This window comes from Phoxinus phoxinus (assembly GCF_949152265.1).
Source record: "Phoxinus phoxinus genome assembly, chromosome: 8".
In the NCBI taxonomy this organism is placed as follows: domain Eukaryota; kingdom Metazoa; phylum Chordata; class Actinopteri; order Cypriniformes; family Leuciscidae; genus Phoxinus; species Phoxinus phoxinus.
This window is the reverse complement of record NC_136883.1, coordinates 23929715-23955726: the sequence shown is the minus strand read 5'-3', so window position 1 is coordinate 23955726 and position 26012 is coordinate 23929715. Positions and strand designations below refer to the sequence as shown.

The window sequence follows — 26012 nt, the reverse complement described above, 5'->3', positions numbered from 1 at the left end:
TCCCCTCTCTGACCAGGGCTCTTAGAATCGTTCCAGGGCTCAGAGTGTTTTTTTAGTGTGTTACTATGTGGTTGCTAGGGTGTTCTGTGTTTTATCATTTGTTGTTTCATCACACAAATGTGTTTTTGTATTTTATATTTATCTGAACTTTTATTAAATTCATCACAATGCATTCTGGGATTGCCTTGACCACAAGGGACCTATGCAGTTCTGCATTGGAAAATGGTCAAAAGGATCTTAGAAGGCAGAATTTTTTGAACATCCTTTGTGACAGGATAGTCCCATCAGAATAGTTCACCCTAAAATAAAAATTCTGTCCAATTCTGTTCACCCCAAAATAATAATTCATCATTTACTCACTTTATGTCAGTCCAGATATTTTGACAAATGTCCATACAATGAAAGTAAGTGGGGTCCAGTGTTATTTTTGATCTTCATTCTAAGGACAAAAGCAGAAGAAATATTCGTCAAATACATTTGTAAGTAAATCATACAGGTTTGGAACAAAATGAGGGTGAATACATGAAAATAGAATTTAAATTTTTGATTAAATTATCGCTTTAAAATGATATATAGGCAAGGAGGCACCCAACTCACTAGAGGTTTCAAACCAAGATTCCGATTGTTTCTTGAGCATTACAGGATTGTTCTTAAACTCTATTGTAAATATGACGATACGTCAAATCTTTCCAGTGCATTTTCCAGTGCAAAAACCTACTTAATACTAGCTGTCTGCTTGCTTCATTTAGTTCTGAAGAGCAGAGAAGGACGGACAGGCGTTTAGTGCTGTTTTTAACAAGACGTGGTCCCTGTTAGGACATACAGGCGATAATGTCCTACACACATGCAGCGATCCCTAGTGTGTAATCTTGTTGGCAGCTTGAGGGTATTTTCCCTTTATATGTGTGTGTGTGTGTGTGTGTGTGTGTGTGTGTGTGTGTGTGTGTGTGTGTGTGTGTGTGTGTGTGTGTGTGTGTGTGTGTGTGTGTGTGTGTGTGTGTGTGTGTGTGTGTGTGTGTGTGTGTGTGTGTGTGTGTGTGTGTGTGTGTGTAGTCTGTCTGGTGAAAGCAGCCATGGGATTTACAGCTAATCTGAACAGCAGATGGCAAAACATCAGATATTCTGTTTGAGCAGGAGAATGGATATTTAACAACACTCTCACACACACTTTATCCCTCGTCATAAACATCGACATATACACAACAGCATGAACTTTGCTATAAAACACACATTCATTCTTGCATAGTGTCACGTGACTCACTGTGTGTATGTGATAATACTCATATTAATCCAGTGACCTGGATTGAGTTTGACTGGAGGAAGCGAGGCTGACGTATCTAGAACACACGCCATTCCACGGCTACTTTCAGAGAGAGAGAGAGAAAGAGAGAGAGAGAGAGACAACAACCTCCCTCCCTTCTGCTCTCTCACTCACACACACACGCTTCTCGTAAGAAGGCAGTATGAAATCTGCCACAGTATGGGCTGAAGACCATACTGAGGACACCCACCGCTGAAAGACACAGGCAAAACGAACAGAAATAGTTCAATAAACAACAACAAAGAAGGCACGAACACATTTAAAGGAGGGAGAAAGGAAAGACAGGCTGTAAAATTGGAGGGAGGGAGCCGTGGAGACGGAGCGAGAGAGAGGAACAACCCGTCTGTCTGTGGCGGGACAGCAGACGCCGAACGCTCGCGGACCAGACGCTCACACACACACCATGGTGGTCCAGGCGGCTGTAACGCCCGGCAGGACCCGCAGGCTCCTGCTCAAGCTGCCGGTGGGGACGCTGAGGCGAAATAGCGAGGAGAGGGTAAGACGTGAGATGAACCTTGTGTGTGCACTTGCACTTGTGTGTTTCTGAATGCTGCTGGCTCAAGGTTATCAAGGACTGTCACTTGTGTGTTAGTTTGTGCAGCTGAGGAGAAAATAGAGATGATTAGCTGTTTATGCCTTGACATAATGGATGTGCACCTGCATGAATCCTTTGCACGAAACCTCTGTGTAATTCTCTGTGAATTGTGTTGGTTTAATGCTTCAGTTGGCTCTCATGAGGGTCACTATCATCGCTGTATGGCTTTCTGAGGTCTACAGTTCGAATGACAGTGAAAAGTGTTGCGTAATAGTGTTTGTTCACTTGAAGATAACAGGTATTCACTAGAAATCACCATGATTATCCCAAAACACGCAGCAGCCTGCCCAGTTATGTGAATCATGTTAGCAGACAAAACTCATACACTACACTTCACGTGATGCTAAAAGTTCTGTGCGTACAGATGTGCGTACAGTATGTGAGTGTGCGCACACATGGTTTTGCTTTTTTTCTGTGTGTGGGTGTGTAGCCTACATCTCTCTCTATATATACTGTATATGTGTGTGTGTGTGTGTGGGTGGACATTTTGGGCCATCAAAAGAACTAATAATTAAATAATCATAGAGATCCATACTAAACTCACCAAAAACTAAGAGATCCAAAAACTATCACAAATGCAAATTAGCATGATGATATCAAGCCTACAGTACCATGTCAGGCAGATCAAGTGGCTGATATATAATAAAGTCATTATAGTTCTAAATAGTATTGATATTGTTTAATTATAACTGCATAGATTATACTGTCTATATTGAAGATCGACAGACAACTGTGTCTAATTATGAATATATGAACATGCATAATTAATTATAAATTGTGGATATTATTTAATTATATTTATGATTCATAATTAAAATATATATTAATTAAATCAAATTGATAATTATTAGAATATTTATATATGTACTATATGTATGTTTGTATGTATGTGCAATTATATATAATTGAATATGTCTGATGTGTGATATATATATATATATATAAAAACACACACACACACATACATCGGTCACCATCAGCCATTGAAAATGATGATGAACTATCTTCACATGACATAAAAAGAACATGTACATCTCTTTGTGAAGTGGCCTACATTCATGGCTTTTACATATCGTGTTGTGTGCTAATTTGATTCCAGTCCCGCACTAAAATTGCAAGGAATGTTTAATATTTTACAATGCCGTAGTACACACTACCTCTCTCTCTCTCTCTCTCTCTCTCTCTCTCTCTCTCTCTCTCTCTCTGCGATGAGACAGATGTGTATAATTATAGCAGTTTGAATTATTGATTCGAGGATTTCCTCACGCACGTTACTTTTACTGCATCCCTGCAGAGTTCTCCTCCTCTTCGCTGTCTTTCTCGTTCGCTCTGTCATTCTCGGTGGCCTGCGGCTGCCAGGAGTTTTAGTGAAGACACTTAGCTCTAACTGCATTGTGGCATGATGCCTACATGCATGCAAACTCGCATGCAAAAACTGACTCGAGATACTTAACACTCGCCATAATATCCAGCGCTGTGAGAGAGAATGTGAATCTGTGTGTGTGTGTAACTCAGATTCACTGTGATTCTTCATTACAGTGAAAGCAACTTTACAAAACTCTTGTTTCCACCGTCAGCAATGCTGAGCCGGCGGGCTGCAGAATCCATCCACTTAACTAATCTAACACGAATGCCGTTAGTGCACTCCACAAAACTGTGCCGTGACTAATGTGAGATTCTTTTGATAGCCGTTTATAAAGGCTGCTCTCCATTGAATGCGTGTGCAAGCACGTGCCAGAATGGATACAGTAGTTGAGACTAAAGCTTCTTAGTTTTGGCCCGGACCAGCTGGAGAGGAACATACTACCATCTGAGATACGACTTTACCTGCTGAGATAAGTTAACAAAAGAGATTGGCAACTTAATCTGAAGTCCTGCTGATAGAAACATGTCAGATACACGTGGGACATATATATATATATAAATATATTATTTGATCCCCTGCTGATTTTGTACGTTCGCCCACTTACAAAGAAATTAAGGGTCTATAATATTTATGGTAAGTTTATTTTACTGTTTAGAGGCAGAATATCAACCAAAAAATCCAAAAAAACACATTACATAAAGGTTGTAAATTGATCAGCATTTGATCGAGTGAAATAAGTATTTGATCCCCTACCAACCAGCAAGAATTCTACCTCGCACAGATTGGTTATGTGCCTGTGGAACACAGATTAGTCCTGTCACTTTAAGAAAGTACTCCTAATGTCAGTGGACACCTGTCCACAAAATCTGTATCTTCCATTCCAACCTCTCCATCACCATGGCCAATACCAAAAAGCTGTCAAACGTCAAGGACCAGATTGTAGACCTGTACAAGGCTGGAATGGGCTACAAGAGCGTCAGCAAGAAGCTTGGTGAGAAGGAGACTTTTGTTGGTGTGATTATTCAGAGATGGAAGATATACAAAATGAAAAATCAATTACCCTCGGTCTGTAGCTCCACGCAAGATCTCGCCTCATGAGGTAATGATGATCATGAGAAAGGTGAGGGATCAGCCCAGAACTACACGGGAGGAGCTTGTTAATGATCTCAATGCAGTTGGGACCACAGTCACCAAGCAAACCATTGGTGACTCACTACGCCGCAATATATTGAAATCCTGCAGCACCTCCGAGGTCCCCCTGCTCAAGAAGGCACATAGAAGCCCATCTGAAGTTTGCCAATGAACATCTAATGATTCAGAGAAGGCTTGGGAGGAAGTTCTGTGGTCAGATGAGACCAAAATTGAGCTCTATGCCATCAACTCAACTCGCCGTGTTTGGAGATAGAGAAATGCTGACTATGACCCCAAGAACACCATCCCTGCATTCAAGCACAGAGGTGGAAACATGCTCTGGGGCTGTTTCTCTGCTAAGGGTACAGGACGACTTCACTGTATCGAGGGGCTGAGGGACGGGGCCGTACCGTAAAATCTTGTACGAGAACCTCCTTCCTTCAGCCAGAACACTGAAGATGGGTCTTCCAGCATGACAGTGACCCAAGACATACCGCATAGGCAACAAAGGAGTGGCTCAAGAAGAAGCACATTAAGGTCTTGGAGTATCCTAGCCAGTCTCCAGACCTTAATCCTATAGAAAATCTGTGGAGGGAGCTGAAACTTTGAGTTGCCAAGCGACAGCTAAAGAAACTTTAATGATTTAGAGAGGTATAGAGGAGTGGACCCAAATCCCTCCTGAGATGTGTGCAAACCTGGTGACCAACTACAAGAAACATCTTACCTCTGTGCTTGCCAACAAAGGTTTCTCCACCAAGTATTAAGGCAAATTTATAACCTTAATATAATGTGTGTTTTTTCTGGATTTTTTGGTTGATATTCTGTCACTATCCGAAAAAAAAAAAAAAAACTACCATAAAAAAATATAGACCCTTCATTTCTTTGTAAGTGGGCGAACTTATAAAATCAGTAGGGGATCAAATAATGATTTCCCCCACTGTGTATATATATATCCATCTGCAGAATTCCATCTCACAATTTATTGCCCACTCTCCCACTTTCTCTCCCAGTTCTCCAGCTGTCTGTTGCAAGAAGGCATGTTCAATCCATCGTATGTCCATATGGGCCATAACCAGGGTGCAGATGTCTACATCCTGTTTAACCATCAATTATGAGCTGTCAATCAGAGGACCACCGAAGAAGCGTAGGGTTCATTCAACCAAAATCTGTCCCGACTGATGAGTTGAATTATATGAAGCTGCCAATCATCCAAAATCTGTTCACTTTTAGACTAATGAAACACGATGGAAGTCTTTGCCTTGTTTTTTCATTAGAACGTGTCTTCGGGCTGTTCAGTGCCTTTAAGAGACAGCGCTGGTCTTAATAAAGGGCTGTGGTGTGTTGTGTGTCTGTCTCACTGGGTTGCGTTGATTGGCTCTTTTGAAACACGGTTGTAATTTAGGGATTTCCTGTGAGGATGGCAGACAAGGTTTTTTGGGGGGTACGGCAGCGGTTGATAAGGCATAACCATTGGTATTAGCAGACAAAGCGATTCAATCAAAGGAACAAGGGCTTCATTCTCCTTCTCTGATTACCGGGCTTCTCAAACTCCCCTCCTTCCCCTCATTGTTTTTTTCCCTTCCCCTTTTCTTTTGTTTTTGTGCTCTGCCATCTCTCATTTTCATCTGTTTGAGTGATTTTGACTCACAGCTCCCACAGACAGCAGACATACACCACAGGATAATCACAGAGTGAGACAGACTTTGTCAGAGAGAACAAGTTGTTTTGAATCTCACAAAAACACGTCCATGTTTACCCATGTCTCGAACCGAGAAAAAAAGCTATAATATCATTATTATTTTACAATTATAGTTAATGCACATTTTCTCCCAAAGTCTCATTACTACCTGATGAAATACAATCATATAAAATACTTTCAGGGATCCATGGACTTTTGGTTGAAAATATAATTACCCTGGCTGTAATGAAATTTTGTATTATTATTATTATTATTTGAACCAGCAAACATTAAATGCACTGCAACAAAATTACCTTTCTGTATAAATACTTAGCAATTTTGTGATAATTATATATATAATACTAAATAACTGTGTTTTTTTTCCTGTGATGGCAAAGTTGATTATTCAGTGTCACACGATCCTTCAGAAATCTGTATAATATGCTAATTTCGTGCTGAAGATGTTGAAAACCAGTTGTGCTGTTTAATATTTTTGTGGAAACCGCGATGCATTTTTTCAGTATACTTTGATGTATAGAAAGTTCAAAAGAACAGCATTTATTTGAAACAAAAATCTTTTGTAACATTATGTATTTAAAGACTTGTCTTTACTGTCAGTTTTGATCTATTTATAAATGTATTCATTTCCTTAAAAAAAAATCTTACAGACCTCAAAACTTTGAACAGTGAGTAGTGTAAATATAATTATTATTATTATTATGAAATAGAATTTTAAATAAAAAATATATAAAATATAAAAATTAGCAATTATAATATATAATAAACTATATTTTTTTAATAAGATTTTTTGCATTACATTAATAAGAATTGAAGGGGAAATGCGTATAAGTGTCATGAAAATAATGTCACAATGCAAAAAACGTAATGGTCTATAAACAGTCCTCATTTTCTTTAAGCCAGATATTACTTATTTATTATAGTTTCAGGGTAAAATATCACCTGTACATGTTCTAGGTGGGGTTCACCCTTCAAAACTCAATGATTAGACTCCTAATAACTTAATAGCGTAATTTGAATTGAATACGTGTGTGTTTGTGAGTGTGTGATGTTTCTTCACAGAAGGTTAATGTAATCATGTAGCCGGAGGGCTTTCCATAAGAGTAAAGACTTTACGCTTGCTGGACATTTGTGACAGAACAATATGCTCTGCTTCATTACTCTGAGACAATGAAAGAAGCCCTATCTATCTCTCTTTTGCCCTCATACCCTCCACTCATCTCTCTTCACGCCTCCTTCATCTGCCCTACTCTCTTACCCACATAATTCTGTCATTCATTTACCTTTTCATGCTCCGGTTTTATTTCCTATCCTTTCAGCTTCCCACTTCCTTCCTCTCCTCCTCCTCATATCCTCTTTTTGAGGTTGAGTTGCAAATTTATCTCAGCATGTTCTTCTGCTGTAATATGGTGTGACCAGTTGCAGCTTTCGAAGCCAGATTTCCAATCCAGTGCTCTTAGCGAAACAACAGTAGCAGTTTGGCTGTGGAAAACTGTTCATGTTTAGTGGGCTGCCGGGGTTCTCCTTGGAGACTCTTTGTTGCATTGGGTGGAATCACTCCTGTGTGTGTGTGTGTGTGTGTTTGTGTGTGTGTGTGTGTGTGTGTGTGTGTGTGTGTGTCTTTGTCTTTAATTGGGTCTTGTTTTGTGTGCTCCATAGAGTTTGTCTCTGGGCAGTGTGCTAACTCTCGGCTGCTCGGCTAAAGCAAAGTGCTAATTGAGGCTTGTTAAATTTAACCGTTCTGTTGCCTCCCATTAGGAAGCAGGTCAGGCATGATGCAGACAAAATGTGGATTAATATACAAGTATGTGCTTGAGCTTGTGTAATGTCAGCTGTTCTTTAAAATACTCAGAAGTAACACATTTACTGTTGCTAATATCACTTGTGCCATGTCTGAAATCAAGAATGTGTAGAAGTGTGTATGTTGTTGTGTTGTCTTTATTGATTTAGGCCAGATTCTCAAACGCAAATGCTACTGTACAAGCTATTGCCATACATTTCATGTGTCGTGTTGTTTAATTTCTAAATGTTTCATACTTGAAATGATCTTTAACTGCCTCTGGTCAAATACTGTCATGGCATGAACTCTTTGATGAAAATCTTGCTGATCAAGTTAAAGCTTAATGGCACATTTAAAAGAAACTATCACTTTGTGAGTTTTGTCATCCATCCAATCAACAACCAATGGATAATACTAAGTCTTTGCTCTTCAGTTTTTTTTATGCATGTCACAATATGCAAGCAAAAATGTGATGCTACTTATATTAAATTCTGACTTTACACAAGTTTTTTTTTTTTTCTTAGCAGAGTTACCAACATTAAAGCATCAGTGTCTTCATATTTATGGCCTCTGGCAGAACGATGATTCTATCTAAGTAAACATCCAAATATTTTTTTACTAATGACATCTAGTTGATAAATCGATCATTTAGAACAGGCACATCATCATGTACTAGCTTTTTCACTTGCGCCCTCAAGAAATCCAGACATAGCCACGCACACACCAAGCTGCCGCTATCATTTTTATTGTCTTCCTCTCCATTTAGACATCCCCTCAAGCTCAAACTGATCTTCAGAGGAAAATGCATCCTAACACACACACACACACACACACACATGCCCATGCACATGCACACATATACCCCTCAGACTTCAGCATATGAATGCTGCAATATCAGCTGCCCTAGAGCTGTCTGAGGAATAGAAATGAATTCCTCCTTACACACACACACACACACACACACACACACACTTTCTTATATCAGTGGAAGATTTCAAGTGTGTTCTGACTGCTTTGAATCACCTAATATATGTTAGAATGGAATGCAGCTCAGACACACACACACACACACACACACACACAATGTCTTGCATGTCTGAGAAAATAAAGCTTTTTTAAATGACTCCAACCTCTATGTGAACTTGATGTCTACTGGACTGGTTTCAATTAAATCTCATGTTCTGTTCCCAGAAACACCAGTGCATGGTCCCAGGGTCAGCTGGGGTCACATTCGTCCCCCAAAACAGGATGCATCACCCCCCAAAATGTCCCAAATGTTCCTTAGACATGAACAAGTACCGAGCTTTGTGCTAAAAATAAGAGTAGAGAATGGATCATTTCACATGCACTGGAACAGGCCTGTCATAGAGCATTATACACAACCACACATACATTTTGACTCATCTTTCTCTCTCAATAGACTATTCATGTCATTCTGGGGGGTTGTGTGATGGTGCGCCTGGGTATTTAGGGAGGAAATGCATGCTTTCTGCTGGTGGCCTTGGATTGGAGTAACACCAGGCTTAATTCTACCGGCTCAGCGTGTGTGTGTGTGTGTGTGTGTGCGGTCGCCTTCTCTGCGCTCTCGTGGGTTTGCGCTATTATATTATAATCCTCATAAATATTTATGCCCACAGAAAGATTCAGGAGCAAACACTTATTAGCCTATATGCAAAATGAAGTAGGTCAGCGCGCGCACGTGCACTCTCACATACATATATGCAAGTGCACATAAACTTCAAACAGCTCTGGTGCACTGAGACAGCAAGTCTCTTTCCCCCTCTCTCTCTCTTTCCCTTTTACAACTCTATTTCTCTTTTTTACTTCTGTCACATGGTACTGAAGATGCCAGAGGTTGTGTGTGTGTGTGTGTGTGTGTGTGTGTGTGTGTGTGTGTGTGTGTGTGTGTGTGTGTGTGTGTGTGTGTGTGTGTGTGTGTGTGTGTGTGTGTGTGTGTGTGTGTGTGTGTGTGTGTGTGTGTGTGTGTGTGTGTGTGTGTGTGTGTGTGTGCGCAGTATATCTTCTGGAACCCAGGGAAATGCTGTGGTATTCAGTGATTTTACACAATGCTCACACTCAAGTTCAAGTTTGAGAACTACCTCCTTTTTAAATATTTGATCCTCTTCCTCCACACAATAGCCGCTCACACATCCAAATTACATTCTCACCTCTCACCCCTCAGGAAGAAGCACCTGGTGACTCATAAAAAATCACGAATTAAGGAACATGAATTCTAAACGCAGCAGGAAACTAAGGACACTGCGTGTTTGATGGATGCTGCTTTATTGTTGGACAACTTGTTTTTTTCATCAGCTTTTCCTTCAAAAAAAAAAAACACATTACTTCCATGCGCAATTGTCTCAACATCACACAAATCGTTTTTGTTTTTTTTGTCTTTTTAGTCCAAATTTCTTCTCCTTCTCCTAGTGGCCACATAGCAACACCCTAGTGTCATGCAGTAACTTTTGTTTGGGCAAACACTACTCATTTTCACAGATCTTGAAATGCTTTTTTTGGCAGCATTACCCAGAAGAAAAACACAGATTTGACATAATTTTACACAAAAACCTCAAACGAAATAATTTTCATCAAATTAAATGTGAAAATGTGTTTTCTCAAAGGATCTGTTTTTTATTCACATTAACTGAATTCAAGGAGAAACATCTGCATTTTGTAACAGGTCATTAAACATTCAGTCAAAGCTATTGAGACGGCTCTTAGGAATTCAGTTTCTCTCTCTCTCTCTCTCTCTCTCTCTCTCTCTCTCTCTCTCTCTCTCTCTCTCTCTCTCTCTCTCTCCCTCCCTCATGCACCTCCATGAATACTCTCACATTTATACTTTACAGTAGTACTATCACTCTTCCCATCTGATTTATTGTGCACAAATCAATATGCATTGTGCCACATAGTGGCAGGAGAGTAGCATGAATAAGTTATTGTAATTCTTTACCCTGCTGTCCTGGTTCTATAGGCCTGTATTTACCCCTCAGTACCACCGCAGCATGCACACAAATAGAAGTTCATGTGCTACTGTGCTCATTCATTAGACTCCAGCTGCCAGTGACTGTAAGTGAATGAGGTTTGGTGTCACACAGTGTCATTACACTCTCTGTACGCATATGATTTTACTATTGTAAACAAGTGCATTTCTCTCCCTGCACCACAGAAATGTTTAAGTTAGTCTTTGTGTAGCCTTGTAAATCCTTGCAGAGTATCACCATGGTATCTATATTTTCTATGCCACAGTTATTGTTGATGTAAAATAATATGCTAAAATGGAATCTTCAAACAATGTATGTATTTAATTTAGTTATTATTTACATTGTATTTTGGTTTCATTGGTGGCTAATGCCAAGTTATGTTACATTATGTTTGTGTGGTATTTTAGCTGAAACTATGGTTACCACGGTAAAACTTTATAAGGGATCACTAAACAGTCATGTTTAAATTTAAATTTTAAACGTTGTTCCAAATTTTATCTAGTCAGGTATTGTTTTTCTTCATCATAGATATTGATGTGTGCAAGTTTAATCATATGCCACCCCGGCATCAATATAAAATGACCATGAATCTCTTTAAAGACAGGAGGTGATTTTAATCAAGATCAGAGGGTTTGCTTAAGCTGTTGTTACGCTATTGACTAAGGCTTTCTGTTCAAGTACAGAAATAAAAAATGTGCTGTGTTCAAATAAGAGGCAATGTAAATCACTGTATCTGGTCAGAGTGCAAGAGTTAGTCGAAAAGTAAGAGAAAGAACCCCCTCACCCAGACTATCCTGCCCCCTCACTCAGACTATTCCTCACTTGGACTATCCTGCCCCCTCACTTGGACTATCCTGCCCACTTACTTGAACTATCCTGCCCCCTCACCTGGACTATCCTGCCCCCTCACTCGGACTTTCCTGCCCCCTCACTTGGACTATCCTGCCCCCTCACTTGGACTATCCTGCCCCCTCACTTGGACTATCCTGCCCACTTACTTGAACTATCCTGCCCCCTCACCTGGACTATCCTGCCCCCTCACCTGGACTATCCTGCCCCCTCACTCGGACTTTCCTGACCCCTCACTTGGGCTATCCTGCCCACTTAGTTGGACTATCCTGCCCCCTCACTTGGACTATCCTATCCCCACTTGGACTATCCTACCCACTTAGTTGGACTATTCTGCCCACGTACTTGGACTATTCTGCCCCCTCACCTGGACTATCCTGCTCCCTCACTCGAACTATCTTGCCCCATCATCTGGACTATCCTGCCCTCTCACTTGGACTATCTTGCCCCATCATCTGGACTATCCTGCCCCCTCACTTGGACTATCCTGCCCACTTAGTTGGGCTATACTGCCCACGTACTTGGACTATTCTGTCCCCTCACCTGGACTACCCTGCCCCCTCACTCGGACAATCATGCCCACTTACTTGAACTATCCAGCCCCTTCACCTGGACTATCCTGCCCCCTCACTCGGACTATCCTGCCCCCTCACTTGGACTATCCTGCCCCCTCACTTGGACTATCCTGCCCCCTCACTTGGACTATCCTGCCCCCTCACTTGGACTATCCTGCCCCCTCACTTGGACTATCCTGCCCACTTAGTTGAACTATCCTGCCCCCTCACCCGGGCTATCCTGCCCCCCTCACCAGGACTATCCTGCCCCCTCACTTGGACTATCCTGCCCCCTCACTTGGACTATCCTGCCCCCTCACTTGGACTATCCTGCCCACTTAGTTGAACTATCCTGCCCCCTCACCCGGGCTATCCTGCCCCCCTCACCAGGACTATCCTGCCCCCTCACCAGGACTATCCAGTCCCCTCAGTCAAGATGAATGTGAATAATGTGAATAATAAACTATTTCAAAATCACAATTGCCAAGTGCATATGCTTTCTAGCATTAATCCGGGGCTACTAAAGCAACATTTTAGGACTGTCCGTTTCACAAAGTCATATTTTGATTGTAGGTTCAGTCCTGTCAATCATCATTACAAGCATATATAAACAACAGTCACTGTGTCATCCTAGTGACAATTCTTCTGGCATTCCTCCTTCCCATTTCCTCTATTTCTCTTATTCTTCCTCTGTGCAGTACTGTTAGGGGGGTTTAGCTCGAGCCGAGCTTCGGGTTTGAGCCTCCTTTGAGGACAGCAAGCCAGGTTTGTTTACCATTAACTATTAAGACTGAATAGGCAGGCGAACTTGTGAACCTACGGACTTCCTGCTCCACAAAGAATGCAGCTCTACTTTGCGTTACGTCATCGTCCTCTTTCGTTATTTTAGACGCCCCTCTTCTGTGCTCTACTTGCACCGCCTCTACTAACTAGCACTCTCAAACAGTGTATGAATTGTTCAAGACAATTTTTTAACTATTTTGGGGTTGTGGGAGGTAAATGTTTGTCGGTTAGTCTGTAGTTTAGTGACTGGATCTGGATTGGGCACAGTTGGGCACACTGATTGGGCCTTGAGAACATTAGCACAAATGACATGTCCCACTCCAAAACTTTGGAATCTAGACGTCATCCTAACCATTTATGGAAAAACGAGTTTTCAACTCCCATGAGTTGTTCTGTCTGCTGCTCTACCACACTGGGAAAGCTGAGACACGCATATCGGGTATCTCTTCAGTGGCCCGGGGTCGATGAACCCGAGCAGGATCTGTCCTGCGGGGAGGGACGACTGTCCTTCACTCTGCCCTAGATGGGCGTCTCAGAGCATCGTGCGAGCTTAAAACCCCTCAATGCCCTGCTCTGGGACTGTTGCTTTAAAACAAACAAACAAGTAGGGGAGAGGGAGAGAGAACGACTGAGAAAAGGAGAGAGGGACCAATGGTGCTGTCTATGTGGGAATGTTTGTGTTGGGCGAACCAAGAGCTGTTATTCTGGGAATTTGTCCTGCTGTGGAGAGAGAGAGAGAGACCAGTGAGACTGAATTCATTTCCAAGACGAGATTTGAGTCACACAGAAGTCACAATCTCAGTCTCCCATGGGGCATTTTTAAGGATTAAAGGAAGAAGAGATGAGAAAATGAAAGAGGAGAACACAAAAGGGAGACCAACATTACCTGGGGACCTGTTCTCCCACACACACCTGTGCTGAGAAGGGATTATTTGACCACACACCTGTGTACCTGTGTGTTTGTCATCATGGAGGCGATGCTCATGAGTCTGGGAGAGAGTGTGTGTGTGAGGCACAGTGCATTATGGGATGTGACCTCGGCCGCCCTGAGAAGATTAAGGCATACGCATCTCAGAGCTCCTGACATCCTAGTCCGTGCCGTCTATCAGGTATGAACACCAGGCTAGTGTGCCTGTGTGTATGTTAGTGTGTGTGTGCTTGGTCACTTTTAGAATGGCAAAAATGCGTAGATGATAACCATCTTACTATTCTTTTTTAAATAAATACATTTTGTGTAACTATATACAGTGTATATATATATATATATATATATATTTAAATACATTTTATTAATGTATATGTATTTTTAAAACATACAAATACATATATAATAATTAATCAATATAAAACAAAATCTAAAATTTTTATACAATTATTTATTTATATATTTATGTAAAATATTTAGCCTAACTGTATCAATATTAGCTCGTACTTGAACACTTTTCACATGTAAATTGTCTCACACTATTACAAACATGAATGGCAACTGTTTTTTTTAAATAAATACATTTTAATGGTACCTGTATTTTTATATATAAAAGACATATTCATTGGTATTCTAAATAAAATGTATAATTATTTTAGCAAATTCATTTATTTGATTTATTTATATAAAATATTGAATCACTAATCTCTAGCTCATACTGAGAATAGTGATTTGAATAAACCCCTAACTCTACAGTAAGTACTTTCTCGTGTAACTCGTCTCGCACTGTTTGTTTGCACAGACATAAATGATACCTTAAATCTGACGGAGAATTTCGCCTTGCAGACAGTAAAATGGGTGAAAGGGAGAATTAACCATATCTAGAGACCAGAATATCATAAAAACTTGGGGAAGGGCTCATCTGACACACAACTCTTTATTAACATAGCAACACCCTGGCAACTACCCACAACACCCTAGCATCATGCTCACAAAATGTAAAACTCTAGAGGTTTTGTCATCCTGTTTAAATTCATTACTCAGGACATTGTGAGCGCCATAAAGCGCATTAGTGTTGCTATGATGTTTTCTATGGGTTTGAGTCACCCACTGTCTCACGGTCCTGAAAACAGCTCTCCACGGGAGTCTACGGTTCCATCTATCTGTATGTGAGTGTGTGAGCGAGAGAGATCAGTATTCAGGTTGTGTCTCTCTTCTACCTTCCTACTGTGTGAACAGGACAGACCAGACTGAAGCAGACAAATCTCAAAGTTTTCCATCTCGCTGTGACAAACCTGAATAAATGATAGCAAAAGTGTTTGTCTGTTCCAGGGTTGATGTATGACAGGCTGAATAAAAAAAATAGTATAGAATTTATATATATATTAAAATGTCTATCTATCTATCCATTCTGATTTAATATTTAAATATTTAATATTTAGGTAAACTATACTTCAAAAGTATACATTCTTCCCTAAGTGCTGTACATGCAGATGAAAAGCCAAGTACTTCTAACCCTCTTCATCGATCATATGACCACTTGAATCTCAAGATTACAAAAAGAAACAACAGCTCTGTATAACCTATGAGGTAATCTCAGAGACCACCCAAAATGACCTTTGAGTTTGGCCAGAGGGTGTTTTCTGTGTTATTGTCTATAAAATCACACACACACACACACTGTCTCACACACACACATGCATTGTGACGATAATGGCTTTAGCATAGCTAGTAAATATGATGAACATACATTGTGGCACATTCAGGAGACGAGGAGGGGCTTCCTAATGCATTCTTTCCACATCTCTACACCCATGCACTTTCCTTGCAGGCAGCGGTGTTTGATCCAGCAGGTATTTCCTTGGGAGACCCCTTCACCCTCCTCTCCCCTTTTCCTTTCATTCTACAATCCAGAAAAACAAGTCTCTCTCCATCCCTCCCTCTCTCCCTCTCTCTCTCTCTCTCTCTCTCTCTCTCTCTCTCTCTCTCTCTCTCTCTCTCTCTCTCTTCTTTTTAAACCCAAGCAAAGTCCGTCAGGCTCTGTGAAGGCATTATCCTTTCTCTCCTGCGTCGTAATACACATCCATAGAGCTGCTTTTGTTCCATTTAAGCTGCTAATTGTGTGTCTCTCAGAGGGTGTGTGAGAGAACGAGTGAATGTGAGAAAGACAGAAGACTCCCGAGGTTAGTTTAGTGCTCATAGTAAATGGTTTAGTTGTGTTTTTACATTCTGCTCTGATTTATAGACAACTGAGTGAATGTCCTCACTTTTACTGACCCAGATATTTTGATTTACAGTAGATATACTGTAGATAAGGGACAGGTAATAGAACGTCACTAACAAACTAATAGTTTATATTTACATCTGATTGTGATGATGCTAGGATGTTAAAAGTGGTTGCTATCACATTGCTGGGTGGTTGCTTACTACAGTGGTACCATGGTTAAGTCAAGTGATTGATATTTACCATAGTGCTGGAATGTTTATATTACTTTGAGATTTAAAAATGCCATGGTACAACCATTGGAATTATGGACATGGTACTACCTTGGTATTTTGGTCATGCATTTTTTGAAGTTTTATTGCATTACCATAAAAATAACATAAATTTAACTTCCATGGTTTAAAAAAAAAAAAAAAGTTCCATCACTGTCATATATTGGAAGTACCATGTCAATTCTATGTTATATGAATATGGTAATCATTCAGTACCATGGTATTCAGTGTATCCATACATAGTATAGGAGTCAGTGTTATTTTACTATTATTTTTTTATTACTATTATAGTATTCATAACATTTTTGAATTAGCTTTTATTTTTATATTTTTCTGTTTTTATTTTAATTTCAGTTTAGGTTTTAGTCATTTCGTTATGCATTTTTGTAATTTTTAAATATTTATTTTTAGCTTTAATTTATTTTCATTTGCAGTTTTTGTTTTAGTAGTTTTAGTATTTCGACTTAAAAGAATAGTTTGCCCAAATATTAAAACTCTATCTGATTTATTTTACTCTGTATGAGTTTCCTTCTTCTGCAAAATAAGTTATTTTGAAGAATGTCGGAAACCAAACAATTGATGAAACTCGTACAGGTCTGGAACAATTTAAGGAAGCAGTAAATGCTGACAGAATTTTCATTTTTGTGTGAACTATCCCTTTAACCTTATTTGAGTTTTCTCTTTTTTCTTCTTTTTTTTTAAGCTAATATATTTAATTTCAGCTTTATTTCAGTTAACTCATTTTAGTTAGCAATAACAAAGCTAATAGGTGGCACTAGGCTACTTTTTGTAAGGGATGTTGTGCTGAGAACCATGGGAGGAATTTCCTTTTTCTTAGATTGAGTCTGAATGTGTGTGTCAGTGTGACCAGGTTCAGCAGTCTTTCCTGCTGTTTTCCTCCGTCTTTTAACTGACATGGCCTGAATATGAGGGAAATACCATTTCTCCTTTTTGATGGCAACGTGCCACCCCTCCAGCTGCGGATGAGTGGACTCTTCCACTTCAAACTCTGTAGAGAGCACAGGTCTGGCTGACACACATCCATTCTTCTCAGTCTTTTTCTCCCTTCGGTCCACAATCCATCAGTTTCTCCTCGTTGTGATATCAGAGAGGGGAAATTTAAGAGCCTTCTGGAGCTGTTCGGCCTCGTCTCATTCCAAACTGGAATTCTCTAAACATCACATCTGACGCAACCAAACACACACACTGATACGCCACAGCTGTATTTATCCACAATGGTATTTTCCCAGAACATAATGTCTGTTAATCTCTGCACATTCCTTGGCTTCATTTCGTGTTATCATGCTGATCAGAGTGCATTTATGTGTGTGGCGTTGCTGCTGACGGGCTGATCATATGATTGAGTGCCTTATAATTTCAGATATTTAGGCTGCAGATGCTGCTTGGGAACGTGTGAGACTTGCTTCGTGCAACTGCAAGAAACGTTAAACTGTTTGTTTTGATTCAAAAATGCAAATAGGTGAGAGACAGATGCTGAAAATGGTTATAACCGGGAAAAAAGGGTGATGAAATGAATGTGCAAGTCAAACAGGTTTTTATTGCGCTTTCTCAACAGATGTACAGCAGTTCTCAATTATGTTTCATCTAAAAGTATCATCTTAAAATGTCTATAATACTTCAGGAGGAATAAAATAGGCTCAAGTTAACTGTCAATGGTGTAGAGTTATACAATTAATGTGGATCATTGAATCAATGTGAATCATTTGGTCTTGGAAGAAAATAAAAAAGTTTGTTTTGAGATCTTTTGAATTTGGTTGCCAACTTAGTTTCTTTTGAGCACGGATTAAGACATATCAAGATGTTTTTGGATCTCTGATGCTGTAGGTGGTTGCGAGGGCATTTTTATGCAGTTGCTAAATTGTTCTGATTGGTTGCTAGGGGGTTACTATGCAGTTACTACAGATTTTTGATTGGTTTCCAGGGGGGTGCTAACTATGCAGTTGATAAGGTGTTTTGGCTGGTTGCCAGGGCGGTTGCTATGCAGTTGCTATGGTGTTTTTAATGTATTGCTGTTAATAAGGTATTCTAAATAGGTGACATGAGTTGTTGTTGTTTAAAAAAATTAAGCAAGTCTCTAATTGCACCCCATTGAAGCTCATAGCTATATCTGAGACCTATTTTGTGATTTAATTTTTTCATTTAGATGTCCTGTGTGAATATTATTTGCCATATTACTACTGAACAGAATCCCTTGGAGATAAACACAAAATGTCAGATATATAGGCAACAAATTGAGAGGGATTTTAATTCGCAAACGCGCTTAGAATTTTCCATTTATATTCCGATTTTATTAGTCATATAATAGAGCATAAATATTGATTAATTGAAATAGCCTCCTCTCATGCATTACTGATTAAGTGAATGACAGATTAATTTGGGCTCAATCCAGCAGTTCTCTAATCATGGGATTTCCCTGCTGTGTGTGTGCATGTGTGTAATCTGGCGGGATTACAGTGAAATGAATGTGATTAGTGTGTATTACACACAAGGCCATGTCACGCACACACAATGAGATGAGGGAATCCTAAGATTTGCTAGATTGAACACAGAAATGTGAGTATAAGGTGGCTTGTATATTGTTTTATGTAATATGATTATGAAGTCTCTTTGGGATAATGGCGATGTGGATTCAAAAAAATCTGTCAATCAACACCAGTTGAGCCGAAAAGAAAATTACACTTTCTTATTTTATTTTCACATTAATTAAATAGCATTTGCCCGGTATATATTTCATTATCACAAATAGCTTTCAGAATTATAGCTCTATGAATACCTCTAAATTACATAATTTATGAGAAGTTTGTTTGTTTCATTGGTACATTAGTTCATTAGTCTATTTTGATCATAAAGAATGTGGATTCTAATTTAAGAAATTAAATGAAAAGGAAAATTAAAGTGTGTGTGTGTGTGTGTGTGTGAGAGATTTTTTTTCTATTTTTGAAAGAGTCTCATATGCTCACCATCAAGGATGCATTTATTTGATCAAACAAACAGTAAAACCAGTAATACTGTGTAAAATGTTATTATGGAATTTAAAATAACTGTTTTCTATTTTAATGTATTTTAAAAAGTAATTTGTTCCTGTGATTATTATTATTTTTTTACATTTGATTCATCAGTTGAATGTGTCTTTGACCCTTAGAATAGTCCAGTTTTGTTGGTGGGTGACATAGGAAGAGATTCTTAATGAACATCCTGTTAAAATGATGAAGGCTTTGGCTGAACTCTGCCATGAGTTGTCATATTCAGATATGAAAACCAGCATAGTCCAGAACATTTTCCCAATTACAGTCAGAAACTCCCACGTCATCCTATGTGACCTATGACCCTATTCAGCACATCATTAGGCTGTTTTAATGATTCATGCAAACACACTGGTTAAGCTCAAACTGAAGACACTTAATACGTAACTTAATAAGTCAGAAATTAAGTTATATGTGAATGACGTGTTTGTGTGGTTAAAGATTTCACATAGACTGTGTTCGAAATACTGTAGTATACTGTATTTCTTTAAAACATAGTATGTGGACAAATGTGTTATGCATTGCTATACACTTTAAACGGCTATATTGTTGTCAAATGACCTCATATTGTGTGAATGAGAATATATATATATATATATATATATATATATATATATATATATATATATATATATATATATATATACATATAAGAATATACAAATGATTAAAATATACAAATGATTCAAAATCACAGTTTATATTTGTTATCACACTGAGTTGAGCATGTTGCATTGTGGGATACATTACCCAGTGTGTTCCATTCTATACTGCACATTTGGCAAATATGGTTGACCATCAGGGGATTTCACACAGAAAACTTGCATACTGTGCACAATATAGTATATATTGCAACTGCACACTACTGGGTATTTTTCAAAACATAACCTAAGTATATCTTTAATATTACCTGTTCTTTATACAGTAATCTACTGTAAGTATCTCATATATATATATAGTCTAAAGCAGTTGTTCTCAAATGGACAGGATCTCTTGGCTCTGAGGAATTCCAGAGCTGACTTATGCAGCTTCCAGGAACAAGGCAGGTGTGCTGAGATGAGATTTGATTTAGTGCCAGTCAGGAATTGAGAGATAAATGCGTCTGCAGCCACGTTCTGTTACTATGGGGATACACGTGACTAATGGTGACATCAGGGTGTCAAGAGGAGGCTGAAATGCTGATATATTAGTATTTGAAAAGTAAACAGAGAAAGGGATTGAAGAGAGATGTGTGTGTTTAAACATTTTGGAATGATTCCCAAGTCTAATTTGCATATCAGATTCACCTAGTCTTCCTTTTTCTCTCTTTCACTGCTAGTCCTGTATCGATACAAAGCTTAGCCGACTGTGTGTTGTACAATACATTTTTAACATGAAATAAAAAATGTATCTATTTATTTTATTAATGTGCAGGTCATTCCAAAGGAACAACAATGCTTCTGCCACACTGTAAAAATTATTTTGAAGTTGTAAATAAAACAAAGATTATTGTAGTTTTACAACAACAACAAAATCAGTTTTACTAAAAAAAAATCACATTTAATTAGATTGCCATTTCTTTGTAATAAATTGTGTAATTTACTAGCATTTTCTAAGTAAAAATAGTTTCTGCACCAATTTGTTTGCGTCATAAATTAAAAATAATAATAATAGAAAATCTCTCTGATCACCAAATGCATTTATTTGATAAATATAAAAAATACAGTAAAACCGTAATACTGTAATATTATTATTATAATTAAATTATTAGATATGTATTCCTGTGATGGCCATTACTCCAGGCTTCAGTGTCACATGATCCTTCAGAAATCATTATAATATGAAACATTTCTTATTATTACCATGTGAGAAGAAAGAAAAAAACAGTTGTGCTGCATAATATTTTTAACCCTGATACATTTTTCACGATTTTGATGATGAATAGAAAGGTCATTAAAAACATGAATAGAAATCTTTTGCTACATTATAAATGTCTTTACTGTCACTTTTTATGAATTGAATGTTTATTTTCTGAATAAAAGTATTAATTACTGAACCCAAACTTTTGAACGTTAGTGTACATGTAGCTAGTCAGATCTGCTCTGATATGAAGTGTGTACAAAGTAGGTAGTGTTTTAGCAAACTCACACTCAGGCCTGGTTCCATTCTGCTATGTAGTTTCTACTGTAAACTACTGTATGTAGTTTCCACTTTTATTGATGCAATTAATTCCTGATAAATAAATAAAATGGTCTGCAAATCACTTTGACTTCAATTGTGTGTGAAAGGATGTCGTTTCTTCCTGTTTGAGAAAGTGATATCAAGGGTAGTCAAGGGCAGCTGGCCCGCTCATTTCCTCTCTTTCTGTTTGATATTCTGTGTATTGGTTAGACTATGTGATGGGTCATGAAGTTCATTGTGTCTGCAGTGCCTGCACAACACAGCCAATCAGAGACTAAGCCAATCACAGCTCAGTTCTCACACCTGACCTGAACATACCAATCACAGCTTTGAGAAACTGTTGAGATGGGCATTTATGCATTGGCCAGGTCAAAGTGATTGATTTACACTTGTTTAATTATAAATGAGCGGGAGAGAAACAGATATGTGGAAACTGCCCACTTATGACAGTGACACACTATAATGTACTCATCTGTGTGTGTGAGAATAAATACTATTAAACTTATAAAGCTCTCGTTGAAGGAGGTTCAGTGTCACATATTATCTTTGTTACTATAGTTTCTAAGACAGCATTCTTCTCACTGAAATAGAAGCTCATAAGCCTAGAAAATAAAGCACAACTTATTTTTTTAGGTTTAAATATTGGCTGTTGTAGAAAATTCACAATGTAATCTTTAACATTTTAAAAATGGATACATTTTTTTATTTTTTATTTTGTTTTATGCTTTTGTCAGTTTTATTAGTATTTTTAATATTTCTATTTAGCTTTAATTTATTTTTATTTCAGTTTTAGTTATTTTAGTACTTCAGTTCAAACTTATTTCAGTTAGTTGCCCATTTCTAATTTCCATTCTAGTTTTTCATCTAGCTAATTTTTTTTCAGCTTTCAGCTTTATTTCAATTGCTGAAAATGAATTAAATTGTTTAAGTTTTAGGTAACTCCAATGCAAATGTATATGCTGTGATGCCTAAATTCACTTGTAGCATGTAAAATGGTTGCTTTATGTTTTTACTGTTTTTTATTTATTTAAACAGAATGGTATACAATTTTAGTGACCATTTACAGTTTTTTTCGATTGCTAAACGACAGTGAGCACAACTGGAGCTACATGTGCAAAACTCTAACTACAGTCTGCACAGCAGCAGTTCATGTGGACCAAACTCTAGTTCGTTTTTCATTGCTTGAACACAGTTTTCAAAACTCTACACACTCATCCCATGACTTTAACCACAACCTGCACAACACTGTGGATTTACAGCACTTTGTTCAAATGCTAACACACTGGTGTCAAAACTGTGAACCACACATTCAAAACAGAACAGATTTCAGCCTTGTGCCTTTCAAACACTGCTGATGGCAACTTCAGCTGAAACAGGTGAGATTTACATCCTTACAGTAAATGAGAACATTACAGGAATTTATTTTGTTTTGCAATTATAGAATATTTACACAGATATATTTTACAGTAAGTTTGACTGTAAAATATATTTTTACTGTATTACTGTATATACTGTAATATACAACATAACCCAAAGGCTGGCCCCAACAGGAGGAAGAGGAAACATATTTTCAGATGCGCAGGAAAATGCTATTGTCGCAGATTTATGGTTTTGTACCTGCCTGCATATTCACCCTTCCTCAACCCAATAGAGGAGTTTTTCTCTGCCTGGAGGTGGAAAGTGTTTGGTCACCACCACCCACATGACCAAATGTCTCTTTTGGAAGCCATGCGTGCCGGATGTGAGGACACGAGTCCAGAGGACTACCAGGGATGGATAAGGCACTCCAGAAGGTTCTTCCCCAGGTGTATGGCAAGTGAGAACATTAGATGATGTTGATGAAAACCTGTGGCCTGATGCTAGAGATTAGCAGGATTAGCCCCTCAATTATTTGTTTGAATTACATGTACTCTTAGTTTCTACCTTTTTTTTTTCCTCATTACTGTAATTCTGTAAATTACTACAGACTATTGTGAAGCAAACTGCTAATTTTCATTTACCTTAAAGAATTGTTATGTTCTAAAAATTTACTGTAAATAAATCATGTGAAAGAATGTCACTCTTTTCTTTGAAGAAAATATTACTTTGTATGAAGTCACTGAAATTGTTCAAACTGTAAAGATGAAAACTTTGTATTTTCTGTATTGGTGTTTGATGCTAGTGTTTTTACTCTCAGTGTGTTCTGAGTAACAGTGTGTGTTATCTCAGTGAGGGTTGTGCATAGTGTTTGGCTGCACTGAGCCTGTTTTGAGCCATGTGTTAAGAGTTGTGTTGCTTGGAGTGAGTTTTGCAGGTGATGTGAACTGTTTAGCTCAAGTGACTGTTGGTAGTGCAGACTGTAGTTAGAGTTTTGCACATGTAGCTCCAGTTGTGCTTACTGTCGTTTAGCAATCGAAAAAAACTGTATCATGAAAACCTAACATGGAAATAATTATCGTATCAGCATTTTAATACTAGTGCATCCACAAGATAATTTTTTTATCTTTTCTTTGCAGTAATTGATTAAATACAAGTATTTATAAATGACATTTGTACCAGGTATATTGTCAAAATGAGGCAGCATTACATTTGTAACAGACTGTAACTGTGCGCGCATGTGTGTGTGTGTGTGTGTGTGTGTGTGTGTGTGTGTGTGTGTGTGTGTGTGTGTGTGTGTGTGTGTTTATCGTGGGGGGTCCTTCATGGTCCTTCACTGGTTCTTTTATCAACAAACTCCAAATTGCTCTAGTTTCTCCAGAATCCCAAGAATGCTTGACCGACTAAAGATGCTCTCTCATACAGAAATAGCCAACGGTGCTTCATGAAAGCATTCCTCCAACGAACACATAGCATGGGAAAACAGCTGGATGACTCTGAGAATGAGTGATATAGAGAGAATGTTTCAGGAATAGTTCATCCAAAAATGTAAATTGTCATTGATTACTCACCCTCACTTCATCAGGGTCCAAAAACAAACAAAAAACATAATAAAAGTAGTTCATTCCACGTAGGATTATATGAGTAACAGTTTGAATTCACTGATTATTTATGGAAAATCTCCCACTCCATACCATTATAGTGTTTTTGGTCATGTTTGGACATTGACAGCATCCGTAACTGTTATGGAAAAGAGTGCTGTTGAGTGCTACAGAATTGTAATATAGCATGATGGTGAAATTATGACATCGTTTTCATTTTTTGGTGAACTATTAATTTAAGACCACTCCTAGATAATGTTTCCTCTTCAATAGATCATCATTCCCAGGAGAGCCCTTTATTAAACACACACAAACATACACGGCCAGTGAAGATGATGGTACGAGATGGCTGTAAATGGTGAGAGCAGTGATGTGGTCTGTGGTCAGAGTGTGTAAGAGGCTGGAATGGATGGAGGAGGAATACACTCGATTGCTGTAAGCTCTCTCTGTCTTGTGATGTGTGTGAGGGATCGTTTCTGCTGCTCTACTGACTCATATACTCACCGAGGTTTATGTCCTAGTTCACAGTCACACACACACTTTCACACTCTCAGAGACTCGTTCAGAGGATTGTGCTGACATACACACAATTAAAGACACACATAGTCATGTGAGAGGAGATCTCATTTATCGATTCACATAGTTCCTGAGTCAGCAATCTTCATGTTACACACAGACTTACACACTTTCTTTGTTCTCTATGACTGGTGACAATTATAGCACAACTTTTCCAAAAAGCTTTTTTCATTTAATGGGAGTTTTTTTGGCTCTGCTAAGTTCTGCGTGATAAATCATAACTCTTGCCTATACTATAAGTTTGTGTTTGTCTGGCAGAAATCTTTTCACTCATTTTAGCTTTTTTACGGTTCACTTAAATAGTCATGTAGTGTGACAATTTAATATTTAAAATACAATGCCTTAAGAATAATAGGAATTATAAAGAAAAAAATGGGTTTAGATTTAATTTTAAACAATCCTAAATGAATGAAATATACTTTATTGTCCCTGGGAAATTTGTAATGGACTCGATAGCAAACATTGATTCATTGACTCTTTCAAAGAGAATAATTTGATTCGTTCCTCAATGATCAGCTTTTTTTCTTCTTTATATAAATCGGTTGAGTCGCTTGCTGCATCTGAAATTACATCCTTTCCTAAAAAGTAGACGAAAAACAGTTTGTGACAAAGGAAGCATGTCTTAATTAACAGTACTCATAAAAGAGTAGGCAAAAAAGCACCCTACTTTTGGTGATATTCTGATACGATGGACACTTCACTATCCCATGAGGGCACGGGAGATGATTTATGGATGGCAGTGAAACGACGCAACTGACTCTAGGTCACAATGACAATATGGCGGATGTAGTACGTCCA

At 38.4% G+C, this 26012-nt stretch overlaps 1 protein-coding gene across 15 annotated transcripts in view; it reads left to right on the top strand.

Annotated features, from left to right (window-relative positions):
* Nucleotides 1-26012, top strand: part of frmd4a (FERM domain containing 4A) — a 167927-nt gene that overhangs the window by 78619 nt on the left and 63296 nt on the right. For 2 of the 15 annotated variants that reach the window (XM_079620356.1, XM_079620357.1), the window contains exon 1: nucleotides 13810-14165. The exons of 8 other annotated variants lie outside the window; for them this stretch is intronic. In XM_079620356.1, the coding sequence (XP_079476482.1) occupies nucleotides 14025-14165 (141 nt within the window). In that variant the 5' untranslated portion in view covers nucleotides 13810-14024. Of the gene's footprint in view, nucleotides 1-1351; nucleotides 1818-13808; nucleotides 14166-26012 lie in introns of those variants that run through there. 5 more of the 15 variants (XM_079620363.1, XM_079620360.1, XM_079620359.1 and 2 more) reach the window with 5 other exon arrangements.